At 33.8% G+C, this 16,058-nt stretch overlaps 1 protein-coding gene across 4 annotated transcripts in view; it reads right to left on the reverse strand.

Moving 5' to 3' along the window:
- Positions 1–16,058, reverse strand: part of Arid4b (AT-rich interaction domain 4B) — a 143,702-nt gene that overhangs the window by 45,445 nt on the left and 82,199 nt on the right. For all 4 annotated transcript variants that reach the window (XR_011709297.1, XM_071619837.1, XM_071619836.1 and 1 more), the window contains exons 8-12: positions 12,061–12,199; positions 8,123–8,202; positions 5,898–5,974; positions 4,442–4,596; positions 1,123–1,195 (exon numbers count right to left, since the gene is read on the reverse strand). Coding sequence is in view for 3 of the 4 variants with exons in the window: in XM_071619837.1 (XP_071475938.1) it covers positions 1,123–1,195; positions 4,442–4,596; positions 5,898–5,974; positions 8,123–8,202; positions 12,061–12,199 (524 nt within the window). In the remaining variant the exon portion in view is untranslated. The remainder of the gene's footprint in view (positions 1–1,122; positions 1,196–4,441; positions 4,597–5,897; positions 5,975–8,122; positions 8,203–12,060; positions 12,200–16,058) is intronic.

Below are 16,058 nucleotides of genomic sequence, written 5' to 3' on the forward strand. Positions count from 1 at the left end.
AAAATGGTAGGAGATTAACAATATAGTGATGGACTGCAATCTATGAACCTCTCCAAAAATGGATGGCTTATTTTATCCTCTTCTCTAACACCACATTTTATTTGCATTCTTTAGTTTGTAATGTATCTTACCTAAAAGCCTAAGAAAAAGCATATTCTTGGGCCAAGCCTCCATTCAAATAAAAGAAAACAGGAATAAAAAAAAAAAACACTTTTTATTGAAGAATAAAAAGATACCCATATTAGGGTAGCCATTATCATTTATTAGAACACAAGAAGACATATAGACCCAGTTACACGTCAGCATTACAAATAAGGATTTAGAAAACATTAATTCCCAGAGTAGTGTGGCACTTCCAAATATTATCACACTCATCTTCTCCTTTCCTTCCAGCTACAAATTCTTCTGCCTTTCCCTTCTACCTTTCTAGAATCTTTCCAGCAAAGGAGAAAGTAAACTCTGGTCACGTGAAGAAGCAAGAGTAAACAAGGACACTACTGAAGATCTAGGCCATCACTATAAATTTACAAAGGTTAGCACCCACTCCTCTTCCTTTCATCCTTGCAGTTTTTCCACATTAGGTAGCTACAATCAACTGAGCCAAGGCTCACCTTGAGACCAAGTCATGTTTCCTTTTGTATTTCTGGCTCTTTATGAAGGATTTAATTCTCTTCTTATATCTATGTGGCTGGGTCATAGGAGACATGAGGGCCACGTTAAATGTGTCATTTCTCTCTCTCTCTCTCTCTCTCACACACACACACCTAGGTATATTGAACTGATTTGGAGGAGACATTTTAATAAAATCCTTTGTGCAGATGCTTAAATGGTGCCATGGTTCCCATGCTGCTGCTGTTCCATAAAATAATGAATGATTCTTTGGTATGACACTTATAGGAGGGGAACTGGACAAAATCTGCCAACATACAGTCAAATTCTTCATGATCCTTTCTTTTTTACTATATGACAAGCTCTGTGCCAAGTGTTTTAATACGAGCAGTCAAAACACAGTCTTAATTAGCCATGACATGAGGCTTAATAAGCTGAATACCTTTTTTCAAAATATTAATTACCTCACTGAAATCTACAAACTTAAGGATGAATGAAAGCAAAAACACTCACCTCTGTCCTCCATAAATTTGTATAACTGCTGAAGAAAGTTCTCCCTTTCTTCTGGAAATGGTTCTATTTCTTCCTAATTTTAATCACAGAAGAAAAATATTATTTTTCCCAATTCAGAATTTTAATAATACAAGCAGACATCCTGCCATCACCAAAAACTAATACTCCTTAAAATATTTCAAGTGTTTTAATAAATAAAATATATTTCTTAATACTAAGCTGTCCAAAACCAGGTATGTCTAAACATTTTATGCTGAACAGAGGAATATGTCCTAAAAGGTATCAATAGATTTCCAAACATAAATTCTCATGAAAGAAAAGACACTAAAGATTGTTCATGAACTTTTTTTTTTTTTTTTAATGACCAGAGAGCTATTCTTCAAATCAGGGTCACAGACTCAAGAAGACCTACTCTTACTTACATTAAATCGGGCCACATCTGACTCTATTATTACTCCTCAAGGAACTGTACAAATATGGGTCCCATTAGGTATTACTACAAGTATTCTTCATTATAGGCAGCCCCACTGTATAGTACTTTCAAGCTTATATAATCAGTAAAGTGGGGAACAAACTTGATCTACAATACCTGAAGATTCAGACTTAGGGAAATCTTCAAGTAATAAAATAGTTCCCCGATTAATCAATTACAAGGGAGGGACTAGCTTCTTGCTGCTGTGGCCAAGGGCTGTGGCAGTAGGGAGCTGGTCCTGAAGCAACCTGCAAGGAGCAGGGTAGTAGGTAAGATTGAGGAACTCACCAATCCAATGACTTTCATCCATTCAACATACATTTAATGAGCACCTGTAAGTGTAGGCACTATACTAGGTGCTGAATCAAATACAAAAAAAATAAGCTATGGAGCCTACCATTACAGAACATGATTAGGAGTAACTGTAAAAAAAAAAAAAAAGTATTCAAACAGTAAAGTCAGACTTTACAGTTACTCCAGCTGAAATATATATGGTAGTTATATTCAACTGATATATATGGTGGGATATTCAACTGATATGCTCAACAAAATTAAATACAGCATTGTTAAGTTTGGAAAATCATGTACCTAATGTCATTGTTCTAATGAAATTTGCCCTTTAATTTTAAAAACTAATATACCAAAGGCAGGCAAATTCAAAAATTAAAATTAAAATAAGAAACACATGATGATTAACTAGTAGGTTTCTCATTGGTAGTTGGACAGAGAATAAAAAAATGAAAAATCAATGATATCCTTATAACAAATGTGTTATTTTTCATAGTACACATATGTTGGGTTTTGGTAAGGTAACTAAAAACAATTTCAGAGTTGTCTATTTTTTAAACATTATCTTAAAACACTGTAGTACAATATTTGACTTAAACTGCCAAACTTTTTCCTATTCCAAAAATATTTAAGTGAAGTTTTTGAGAAAATTCTTAAACTAGAGATTTGCTTTTAAGTTGGGCGTGGTGGTATGCATCTGTAATCCCAGTGACTTGGGAGGCTAAAGAAAGAGGACTGCAAATTTGTGGCTTGCCTCAGCAAATTACCAAGACTATTTCAAAATAAAAATTAAAATGGACTGGGAAAATAATATTCCTGGGTTCAGTCCCCATTACCAAAAAAAAAACAACAACAACAAAAACAAACACATGCACACACACACACAACTATAATAAAACACAAACCTAGCAACAAAAGATTTGGTAACTAATATTTATCAGTCATCCATTAATTTTATGCACCATGGCAAACACTAAGTACAAAAAAATGAGAAAGACAGGATTCTCCCCCTATCTTTGAGGAGCTTACAGAGTAGCAGGGGAGAAAAAAAATCGGGAAGCTAGGCATAGTAACGTACTCCTGCAATCCCAGCAGCTCCAATGGGTAAAGTGGGAGGATTACAAATTCAAATTCTGTCTCGATAATGTAGTGAGACCTTAAATAACTCAGACCGTTTCAAAATAAAAAATAAAAAGGGCTAGGGATGTAGCTCAGTGGTTAAAACCCTGGGTGTTCAACCATTCAAACCCCAGTACCAAAAAATAAAAAACAGGCTATTAACCTAAATATATATAATGTATGTATACATACACATAAATAGCAAAGATATGTACAAGAAAAAGTACTGGTTTAGAGTGATTACCTTTCCTGGGGGAAAGGAGGAAAGCAATGGTTCACAGGTTTTCATTAACAAAAATGAAACACAAAAATGTGCACAAACAGGGTTTTGGAAACTGAACAGAAATGTGCTGAGAGACTAAGAAAAGGAAGGAAAAGTGGCGCTGGCAGAGGTACTGCGATATGCAAAGATGCAGCAAGGTCCCTACTTTGACATAGCTAGAGCGTAAAGTTCAAAGGGGAAGAACATAGCAAGAGAAGTGACAAGGAAAAAATGGCAGGGGTTGTTCCAAAAAAGAGGCTCTACACTGAAGCTTTACTTTTGCGGTAGCAAAAGGCCACGTGGGAGGTTTTAAGCAAGGGATTGACTGCTCATTTAGCTTATTAAATAGAAAGAAGTCAGGAAATAGACTGAAGCAGAGAAATTTTACACTATCCATTGCATCAGGTCACTATACTCTAAAATATAACTTCCTAAAGACTCCTATTTCATTAATAGTCTCTACAAATGAAGGGCATAGTTTCATAAGTCACAAAAATATTATATACTAACAGAAATTACCTTAATTTTCTAAACGCATTAAATACAGTTCACACTTCATGGTCAAAAATAGTACCTGTCACTATCTGCACCACTCAAATGATTTTTAAAAAGTTGTTTAGAAAACCATTAATGAGAGTCAGTCACTGCTAGGCCTAAAGCACCAATTACAGTAAAATTTAAGATTTTAGTTCATGGATATGGATCCAAGAGCTAAAAATGCATAGGTGCTACCCATTCGTATAAGATTATTTAAGATTATGTGAATCAAAGAAATATTCATTTTACTTTTATTGATTTTTCTTTTAATAATGAAAAATGTTTTATAATTTTTGAGGTATTTCAGTAAAAACTCAGGAAGTGACAGCTGTCCTGTGTATATGGCAGTGAAATACATATTGAAGTATTAGGTGATATTTCATTAATCATCCAATAAACCAAAACCACAGCAAGATTAAGACATTACTGAATTACCAGAATATCTATACTAAATATATTTAATGTCACGAGATCATATTTCTACTTTAAGGTAAGCAAACAACGATTATGATGAATCTCACAAATATAATTTTATTATGAAGTATTTCTAATACTAAAAATATTTACGTGATTAATGACTTCATGTGAAGACCTAACCAGTTATTATTTGGAATTTTAAAGCATCAACTGCTTTTATTTACCTCTTCTTCACTGCTATTATCCTCTTTTTCTTTTTCATCATCTTCCTCCTCCTCTTCTTCCTCTGCTTCACTACTAGAGCTATCCTCTTTCAATTCAGTCTTCCAGGTAGCAGGAATAGTTCTACTATTGTGAAATTCAAGTGCCTGATCAAAAGCTGGAAGAAGACCATAAAATATGTGAACTGGAGAATTTTTTTTCTTTTTTTTTTAATTTTAATTTGTTATATATGACAACAGAACATATTACAATTCATATTACATATATAGAGAACAATTTTTCATCTCTCTGATGTATACAAAGTATATTCATACCATTCGTGTCTTCATACATGTACTTTGGATAATGATATCCATCACATTGATTTGAAGAAATTAAGCCAACTGAAATTCTCTAAGAATATTTAACAAGATAAAGAAATAGGGGGCTGGACCTCAGTGTCACAGCACTTGCCTAGCATGTGTGAGGCACTGGGTCTGATCCTTAGCATGACATAAAAAACTAAACAAATAAAGGCATGCTGTCCATCTACAACTGTAAATTAAAAAAAAAAAAAAAAAGATAAACACAACTATGTTGCTACAAAGTATTTGCTGTTTGCTGAGCTCTAGGCCCTGAGTGCAGCTTTTCCATGAAGCAGTTCATGCAGTCCTGCTCATTCAAGGCCAATGGTATCCACTGTACACAGAAAGCAAAACTGATATCATTGGAAGGTTTATCAGGTTCAAACAAATACAAGAGAAACAGTTTTCTTCTCTCAAACGGATATTAAGCTTGTCTACTGAAAACAACTTTACCACAGTCATTCAATATTTTATCCAATATTTACTAAATAGTTTTATGTACAAGGCACATGGGCCATGGTTATAATGAAATACCTGATAATTGACCATAAATGTTCTCTACATTTCCAGTTAAATCTAAGTATAACAATTAGCTTCAACTAAACTTAGCTAGACACAATCATTTCTCCTTTTACAATAAATGGAAATTAATTACAAAACATAAAATCTCAATGATTTTAAGGCAGATTACACAGCATATTGATGTATAAGGGCAAAGACAAAATAACAATATTTACAAGGCCAAACAATGAAGTAACAAATGCAATTATAGCATATTCCTCAATCAAATGTAACTACTGGAGCCTCCATTCCGTTACTGAAAGTTAACACATCAAAACTACTTTGATTCCTTTTTCTATAACTATGGAAACAAATACTTCATTTACTAGGAGAAAAGTCAAGAGCTGATGACACAGTTTCCTCCACTTTTCCAGAATACTGCCCCTAATATTAGGCATCCCCCCAAAAAGATTTTAAAAGTATAAATCACATAGAATCAAATATAATTAAGGATATAACTTCAAAAAAATTTAAAAACAAAATAAAACATAATCTTCAAAAACACTTGAGCCCTTTTTATAGTAGTTCCAATTCATTCCAAGATTATCTTTACCTTGTTTTAATACAGCATCAGGCTTTGGTGCAGTGTCACTAGTAATTTCATGAACATCTTTTCTTGGCACTGAAGTACTGTATTATTTAATTATAAAAGAAAAGACAGATTAGGAGTTCAGTCAATTAAATACCACAGAAAGATACTACATATATGAAAATATTGACACATACAATGAAAGTGACTATACACAGGGTTGCAATTCCCAAAATAAAATATGTGAAGATCTGTGAGAGGATTCTGCCTTAAGAAATATTATAAAAATATTATAAAAATCCCTGGTTTCCAGATATCAAAGAGACCTCTGCCTGAAAAGAAGAATTCTAAAAACTGTTTAGAGTGATACAGTAATAAATAAAAATGTTTAGATGACAAAAATATATGAATACTGTAAAAAAAAGAAGTCAACAATAAAAATAAGTTTAAGAAGAATCTGTACCAATTTAAATCTAAATCTTCTTTTAATAATTTTTTTTCAATGGTTCCTCGGCTTAAAATAAATTCTAATATGCAATCTGAGGCCATTTATGGAATTCCCTGACCATAAGGAAGGTCAGATAAACACAACCAGGACAAGTTCTATGATATTGATAACATGCATTTCTAATAAATCTTTCAGCTTTTGTGCATTTGTTTTTTTCTGTTAATCAAATTACAAATGCCTGAAAACTACTCCAAACACATGTATAGAATGTCATTTTTAACTCATTCATTCATTGTGGTGCTAAGGATTGAACCCTGAAGAACCCTGCACATGCTAGGCAAGCAATCTACCATTAGGTTGTATGCCCGGCACTTGGCATTTTTTAAAAATATTTTTTATTAATTGTTGATGAAATTTTTTATTTTATTTATTTGTATATGGTGCTGAGAATCAAACCCAGTGCCTCACACATGCCAGGCAAGCACTCTCCCATTAAGCCACAATCCCAGCCCACTCTTGGTATTTTTACATTGAGACTAAGTTGCTGAGGCCAGCCTTGAGTTTGCAATCCTCCCAAGTAACTGGAATTATAGTCATGCACCATCACACCAGCTTATTTTTAAAATTTCAAATACAAACAAAAGTAGACAGAATTGTATCATGAACCCACATGTATCCATCCATCATCCAACTACAATAACTGTAAACTCAATCACTCAGATATTTTTACCACAGCCTCCAACCTTAACTAGATTATTCAGAAACAAATTCAAGGCATTATAATTTATGATATTTCATTACAGATCTTCAAAAAATAATTTTTTGGCACTAGGGATTAAACATAGGGCTGCTTTACCATTAAGCTACATCCCCAATGCTTTTTATATTTAATTTTGAGACAGGGTTTCACTAAGTTGCTCAGGGCTTCACTAAATTGCTAAGGCTGGTCCTCAACTTGTGATCCTCCTTCCTCAGCCTCCCAAGCCACTGGGATTACAAGTGTGTGTCATAGCTTTATTTTTAAAAATCATGTTTGAAACCTTTAAAACCTGAACACCAAATCTTAAAATGTGACAATACCAGATAAGGCTCAGAAGAAAATACCTGGCTTCTCTAGTCAAAAGTGGGGGGAGGGTGACACACAGATTTTAAGATCTCAGCTCTAAAATTTTTCTATATGAAAAATAATTGTGTTCACATGTTACATACATCTAATGCAATCCATTTTTAATCCTCCAGACTAATATAAAAGCCAAATGTTATCCAACAGACCTAACTAGAAATATTAGAAAAAACTAACAAATCACACAAAAATGAACCATAAAGAAAAGTCAGTAAGTCTATTAGTATTAAAAACATCAAATTTGCCTCAATAACCCTCAAGGAGGCTGAGGCAGGAGGATCACAAGTTCAAGGCCAGCCGCAGCAATTAAACAAGGTCCTGTCTCAAAATAAAAAATAAAGAGGGCTGGGGATGTGGCTCAGTGGTTAAGTACCTCTGGGTTCAATCCCTGGTACTATATATATATATATATAAGGGCTGGGGTATAAAGCTCAGTGGTAGTTTAATTTTCCATTGTCTTCCATAGTACATGCAAGACCCTGGGTTTGAACCCTAGCACAGTTTAAATTTTTAAATCTCTAATGTGAAAAATGGTTCTCTTTGAAACATTCTCTATGGTGAAAAATGAAAGCTAAGGTCACTGGAAATAACCCTCATCCCTTAACATTTTAAACTGGAGAGGGGAAAGCATATATGTACTTCTAGATAAGATTTTCAAACCAAATGAATGATACTTACAATTTCCCATCTTTGAAAGATCGAACAAGAATATTATCTTTTTTCACAGCAATCTCATCACTGCAATCAGGACAAACCACCTTTTAAAAAAAGTGTGAGACTATTAGCATATTAGTTATAAATGTGCCTTTTAATTAAATCCTTTTAAAAATTAGTTTAAACTTAAAGAGTTTAAAACCAATTTTAGTTACAGAGTAGTAAGCACACCTACGTAACTTTAAATCGATCTTCTACATCCTTCCAACTCTGAACATTTCAAACTGGTTTTTTGGTACAGGATGGTGTTGAAAACAGAAGCATGGCTGAAAGGGGGATGAAGCTGTAGGCAAAGTTCTCAGCAGAATAGAGAAAAGAGGCAGAGCTGCACCAGGGCTAAGGTAAAGATCTATCCAAAGTTTCCAGAGCCTTGTTGATCGCATTAATTACTAGGATAAAATCTAAGATTTTCAGAAAGGCTAATTCAAAGTTTTGCCATCATAGATTTGCCTTTTAGAAATTCACTTTGGCTGTTATAGCAGACAAGAAACAGACAAGAACTTAAATATTTTGCTCTTGAAATCACCTGGGAAAGAGACAGTGGCTTGAATGGAAAGTGGCAACAATGGAAAATTAAATGAATGAGAAAAACCATAGAATTAGAGAAGTAAAAGGTGAATAGAAGAGGACAGGAGGTTTTTCTATCTCATGCAAATGACAGTGCATTCACAAGAAAGGAAAACAAGGAACAAAGGGGTAAATTGGGGGCTTAAGTTCTGAGGCAGCTAAATGATATCCGAATAAAGATAATGAACACGCAAATACACAAGTCTGTAGTTCAGCCCAACTCTAGATTCTAAGATAGAAATCTGGAAGTCAAAAGCCCAGTGTTTTACAACATAGGGCCTATGAACCAAAGTCACCCATTTTTTTTCTTGATAAGCTACAGGTTATGCAACCTACACAAATGAACAGCTATGGCCAGTGCTGTCAGTGGTGTGTAGGTAAGTGGGTTCATACTCGATTTGTTACAGGATCCAAATCTATATTTTATGCTGTTCGTTATTTTCTTGGTCCCTATGACACTTCTTTCTTAGGGGTGAAGCTATAAAAACAGAATAGTATCACCCTAAAGGGAACACTGATATATTCTGAATTACAAACATTAAAAGTTGATGAGGTAAAGAAAACTGAAAAGGAGAATAAGCTAAGACTTCCTCCTCTTAAAAGATGGCTAAATATAATCTCAATAAAAACACATGTACAACTACTTATCGTTGAGAAAAAGATACACAGAACAGTTTTTAAAACATATTTTCAAAAGGAATTCGTACAAAGAATTTTACCACATTAACAACAAAGAAATGGATGGGCAAGATAGTGTACATCTGTAATCCCAGCAACTCCAGCAGGCTGAAGCAGGGAAGATTGCAAGTTCAAAGCCAGCCTCAGCAATGTAGTCAGGCCGTAAGCAACTTAGTGAGACCCTATTTCAAAATAAAATATAAAAGAGGACTGGAGATGTGCCTCAGAGTTTAGGTGCTCCAGGGTTTAATCCCTCATATTAAAAAAACAAACAAACAAACAAACAAAAAACAAAGAAAATGGTCACATACATTGGGATTTAAATTTTCAGTTTACTTATTCGTCCAAAGTATGACCTTAACTCTTCTGGTTAATATTCACAGTATCCTTATCTCCAAATAAGGGAAATAATAATACTGATACTCAAAGTACCTGTGAAGGCTTATCAGCACAATCCTTGTACATTATAGGCACCCAATAAACACTGGATGGATGGATGGATGGATGGATGGATGGATGGATGGATGGATATTTGGAGAATAAAGGCATCAGAAAGTATTTATATTTATCAAACCAAAGAATCACCCTTGTTATTTTTCTTTATAAAAACTCACACTGATTTGGTGCTTTATTTTGTGTCAAACACTGAACTAAGCACCTGGAATAAAGACTACAAAATGTATAAACTGAAAAGGATTATAGTCATCACTTGTAGACAACAGTACATAGTACATAAGAAAGATGTTTCTACTCCAAAATTGTTTTTAATTTGAGAAATAATAATGAGGCTAGGGTTAAGTATAGTTCATTAAAACAGCAAATGTATAAAAATTTATACATATGATGGACATATATTTATACAAATGCACATAAACACTGAATAATGTATTTTAATCCCATCTCCAAGTTTCTGCAAGTGGTATTCAGTGTAAAGGAAAACAAGATGACAATAATGGTTAGTGGATTCTCAACCGAGAAATTAAAAAATTAATTAAACACAAGAATAAAAAACTTTTACTTCATTCAATGGGTCAATCCCTATAAAACATTTTGAACAATGTTTAACATATAAAAAGTGCCACATTTAACAAATATGCTTAAAAGAATCCCATGAACACACATAAACTTCACTAAATGCCTTTAGCAGAAGAAAAATGCATTCTAAAGGAATTTGTATTATTAGGATTAGGGAATTTCTATTAGTAGGACAATAAAACATAAAACAGTGTTCAGTGAATAATTTTTGACCCATTCTGTCTCTTGATATCTGAAAACAAAGTAGTTGTTAGAGGTGAGAATGTTATCTGCAATGTACCCTTAATTTAGTCAACAGGTCTTCAGGTGAAAGGTCTATTAATAGGAAGTGTGTGGGGGACACAAATGAACCAATGGACTTCAGACAAACTCATCAGAGGCCATAAATTTAGACACTCAAATTTTAAGAGTTCAAGATAATTCTGAAGAGATACTGATTATTCATTTCATTCTCCTATTTGAAATTTAAAACTTTTAATAACTAGGCTGGGGATATAGCTCAGTTGACAGCCTCGCATGCACAAGGTCCTGGGGTTCAATCCCCAGCACGACCACCCCCCAAAAAAACCTTTTAATAGCTTATCCAATTATACCTTAAGGATGAAAAAAATGTATTACTGTCACAAGAGTTAAATCTTCATTAAAGTATAGCAAGACTGTTAGTAAAGTCTGTGTCTGCCTTAAGAACTACAAAATTATGATGCTGCCCACCAAAAGATTAGTTGAAAGCCAACCTAAGCAAGTCTTTGAAAGATACCGGTATGTGGATATGTGTTTTCTTTCTAAAAGTCAAAGAAAAATTATCTGAGGTTGGGGAAGTAGTTCAATGACAAAGTGCATGCCTCTCAGACAAGAGGTCCTGGGTTCCATCGTCAATACTGCTGAAAAACAAAACAAAGCAAAAACTCTTATACAGAACCCCTCCAACTTGCTACAGAGGCCAGTGGTTAACAACACCAATGAAATGAAGTTCAAAAGACTTTCTGTCATCTGCCATCGCTGGCTGAGCTGCATGGAACTAGAAAAAAATAATCAGGATACTCCTGATGATGAAGCACTATCTTCTCAGAATTTCAGAAAGATAATGAAAATAGAAAATTCTACATAGTCAACCTACAGAACTGTAATTTGAGAGAAAACATGAAGGAGTAGGTAGATAAGAGAATTCACTATAAAAAAAGTCAGAGACTGGGTAATACGTAACTGCAGTTATGATTATCCAGGAAGTACCAAAAAGGCAAGATTAAGATCTAAGCAAATGCCCTGGTCCAGTAGGTATGGGGAAAATGGATGTCAACGAAGAAAGTGTTTTCTCTTTTTCAGTCAATACTTCATGGTAGATTTGGAGTTTTACACGTTTGCATTATTAATTTTCTACCTAAAATAGAGCGATATAAGTAACTGTCATATACCTAACTTCTAAGATCATCAAATTTTTATTTTCTTAGATGTCATCAAGAAATCATTGTACTTAAAAACAATTTTGAAAGTAATCTTTGTGTGAACTTGATGGTAGAAACATTTCATTGTGGATCTATGGCAAACACCAGTAAGAAAATCCATTCTTTTCCTCATAAATTACATACTTCAAAATTAGATTCTTCAATGTTGAAACTACTCACCAATGCTGGAAACCACAGTGCTTTCTTTTTATCCAAACTAACGTAATCTACACATACAACTTTGCCTAGTAGTTCATCAATTTGTTTCCTATCATCCTCATCTTCATCACTGGAGGATGATGAAGACTCTTCCTCTGGTCTAGAGAAAAAAAAAAATAAGATATTTCCATTTATCTTTAGAAAGAATAAACAGGCCAATGATGAATATAGTGTTTCAGACCTTTTATCAGATTTCCTAAAGTTTCCTAACTTTCTAAAGAGCAACAGAATTTATCTTCAAAGAAAAGCACATCAAATTCCTAAAACTCTTTCAAATTTATTTACTACTATTTTAAAAGATTAAGGGGGAACAACAGATCAGAATAACTGGACCCCAAATCCCCCCAAATTTGAAGGCCCCTATTAAATATCTCAATACTACACTAAAATATATTAGATCCCAGGCTGGATCTGTAGCTCAGTGGAAGAGCGCTTGCCTAGCACATGTGAGGCACTAGGTTAGATCCTTAGCACCACGTATAAATAAACAAATTTTTAAAAAGGCATTCTGTCCACCTACAACTACAAATAAATAAAAATATATGTATATTAGATCCCAATCTCAGATTTTAGGAGTTCCAGAGAAAGTCATATTACATTCCCAGTATAAAGCTAAATTTTAAAAAAGGACCTGCAGATCTTTATGAAGTAGAGATTAGAATGGGGAGAGGAGGCAATCTGGTAAGAGATCACCAACTGCTATCCTTAGTATCCAACAAAAAATAGGAATTCATAAACTCTATATGGTTCTTTTGTATTATGTTTTAAAGATGTATATAGTAACACACAATATTGGCCTAGTAAATTAGAAAACTGTTAACTGACAGAAGAAAAAGAAAGGACCTAAAACCAGATGCTATGCTATCAATATTCGAGGTAAATAAAGTAAAAAGCAAATTTCAAAAAGAAAAACAGAACAAAACGTAAAACAAAAAAAATTCTACCTTATACCTGGTTGCAAGAAAGTTCACAATCGGTGCTAACAAAAAAATTTCTGACTGCTCAAAATGCCCAGAATAAGAAAGGACACTAAGAAATTTTGACTACATGAAAATATGTTCTTTATGTAAAATAAATATAAAATATGCTCTTTTATAACACAGAATAATATCTAGCATTGAATATATACAATGATGAAAACATCTGAGATAGTTTACTTTTTTTTTTTTTTTTTGGTCAATGTACTTGCTAACAGATTTACTACTTTAAAACTTCAAACATAATTGGGTTTGGCAGAATACCTGTTTAGCATGCTAAAGCCCTTCACTTCATCCATGGCACCAAAAACAACACCAAATTTTAAAGTGATTTATCTATTTGGTTGATTGGGACAAGTCCAGTACATTCTGAAATTATCTTTGATATCTTCCCAAAGGGGTTACAACATCTCTTTACATGTATAAATTTCAATATGAATATAAACAAAGCAAAAAATATTATAATAATCTGAGTGACATGGGAATAACAAAATTTGACTCTAACAATCAGCCAAGTAAATAACAAAGCAAAGTCGGCTATAGAGTAAAGTCCTGTATTTCAAATAGCACTTGAGATTAATGCCCACTTAGAAAGCAGGTAGAAAGAAACCTAAAATCTCAACAAGCCTGTTTATTACCAGAGCATGAGACTATACATATGGGCACACAACTTGGACTATAATGATTACAGATTTCCAAAGTCTGATTTCTCCTTCAGTAGAAGAGATTCTGAAGGGCAATGACTTTAATCTCTCCACCCTCTAATAAATATAAAGCACAACCAAACTTAACACCATCAATATCGCTATTCAAAAAAAGTCACTGAACTCTCATACTAATATCAGAGTTTGTGTATGCCCTTTATATCATTAGCAAGCTAGAAAATCCCATCACCATATAAAATATACATATGAAAATCTGTAAAATATAGAAAACTGAGCTTTATTGGGCAAGCAAATTTCTCTATCAAAATTCTGGCTTCTTCAGACTTAACAAGTATGAAGACTTCACACCCCAAAGTTATAAAAAAAAAAAAAAAAAAAAACCTTTGTTGGTCTAGATCAACCTCATCCTTATCCTCTCCTCAACATTTCCTCCCACCATGAATCCTCCACTCTCTGGTATCCATTTTTTCTGCCTCTATTAGATTCAGTAACATCAATTTACTGTTATTTTTCTCATCTTAAAACATAAATCCTCGCCTGGGGGTTGTGGCTCAGCGGTGGAGCACTCGCCTCGCACTTGGGAGACCCTGGGTTCGATCCTCAGCATCACGAAAAAATAAATAAATAAATAAAATGTACTGTGTTCAACTACAAACTAAAAAATAAATTAAAAAAAAAAAGAAAAAATCCTAATCTCATTTTTTTCTCCAGCCCCTCTTACCTTATTCTCATGTCTTTTTGATCCTCCCCTCAAAACTGATAAATACCCATCTGAGTCTAAAATGTCCCCTCAGTAAGGCTGCCTTGCCTACCTCCTTCAAGTTTTCAACCTGCTCACCCCCTCCATCTCCCTTTACCCTGCTCTACTATTGTATAATTTACATATTGTCCAACTCCTCCATTAAGAAAATATAAGGTTTAAAGGCAGAGAATTTTTTAAATAATTGTTTTTTTTTTTTCCACTGAAACAATCTGAAGTATTTCAACAGTGTTTGGCACAGCAATAAATATTTGATGAAATAAATGAAAAGACTTCCTTCTTTCTACTATGGTAATTCTGACTTTATTCTTAAATCAAAAAATATATACATTCAGTGTAAATTATACAATTATGCCCATAGCTCCTTTCATACTTCCTTTTAGAGGAACTTAGCCAGGAAATTGTTTATGTAAGGCAAGTACTCAATAAACTGATGAACTAAAATAAATGAGCATTAAAAATATATAAAGAGAGCTGGGGTTGTAGCTTAGTGGCAGAGCACTTGCCTGGCACATGTGAGGCACTGGGTTCGATCCTCAGCACCACATATACATAAAATAAAGTACTGTGTCCATCTAAAACTAAAAATATTTAAAATATATGTGTGTGTGTGTGTGTGTGTATATATGTATGTGTGTGTGAGTGTGTGTGTATATGAGAGAGAGAGAGAGAAAGACTAGGGTTTTGGTTCATGGTAGAGCACTTGCCCATCATGTGGGTTCCGTGCCCAGCACTACACTATAGACGTATGGCAAGGTGGGGTGGAGGAGACAGAGCAATTAAAGAGCCTACTTGGTCTCTGTTCACCTCCGACATTGTTTTTTCTTCAGTGGCAAAGTACTTATTAATAGAGTCACAAAAAAATAATGCCCTGGGCTGGGGCTATAGCTCAGTGGTACAGTGCTTGCCTCACACGCGTGAAGCACTGGGTTCGATCATCAGCACCACATAAAAATAAACAAACCAAGATATTGTGTCCATCTACAACTAAAAAAAAATTAAAAAAAATAATGCTCTGCCTCTATGAAATAAAATCTGATGCCACTGGAAACAAAGTATTTCATATTTACCATAATACTATAATAAATACTCAAAAATGATTGCACATCACTATTAAATAAGTTGTAAATCTAGAAAGAACTTCAGATAAGACGTGGGCCAAAGAAAGGCAAATGGTAAGATGCAAATGAAAAACTGGGCTAGGAATTTCAGAGGATCAGTCTTTGAAATGCTATTCCAAATTCAATGATCCTTTATTATTTCAGGCTAGTCAATATCCATTTCATACTTTGGATGTTGTAAATTAAAAGCCTATATAGTACCATGAAAACTGAGAATGTATAACAGGTCTTAGATATTGAGAAATATGGAATATATGGACTTATGCACTTAAAAGAGTTTGAACAATTTAAAAAAAGAAAAGTGTTCCAATTTTCTTCTCAATTTGTATTAAGAAGGAAACTACAGTTGGGAATGCAGCTCAAGTACAACATTTGCCTAGCATGTGTGAGGCCCTGGGTTCAATCCCCAACACTGCCAAACATAAGAAAGAAAGAA

The sequence above is a fragment of the Marmota flaviventris genome, chromosome 12, assembly GCF_047511675.1.
Source record: "Marmota flaviventris isolate mMarFla1 chromosome 12, mMarFla1.hap1, whole genome shotgun sequence".
NCBI lineage: Eukaryota > Metazoa > Chordata > Mammalia > Rodentia > Sciuridae > Marmota > Marmota flaviventris.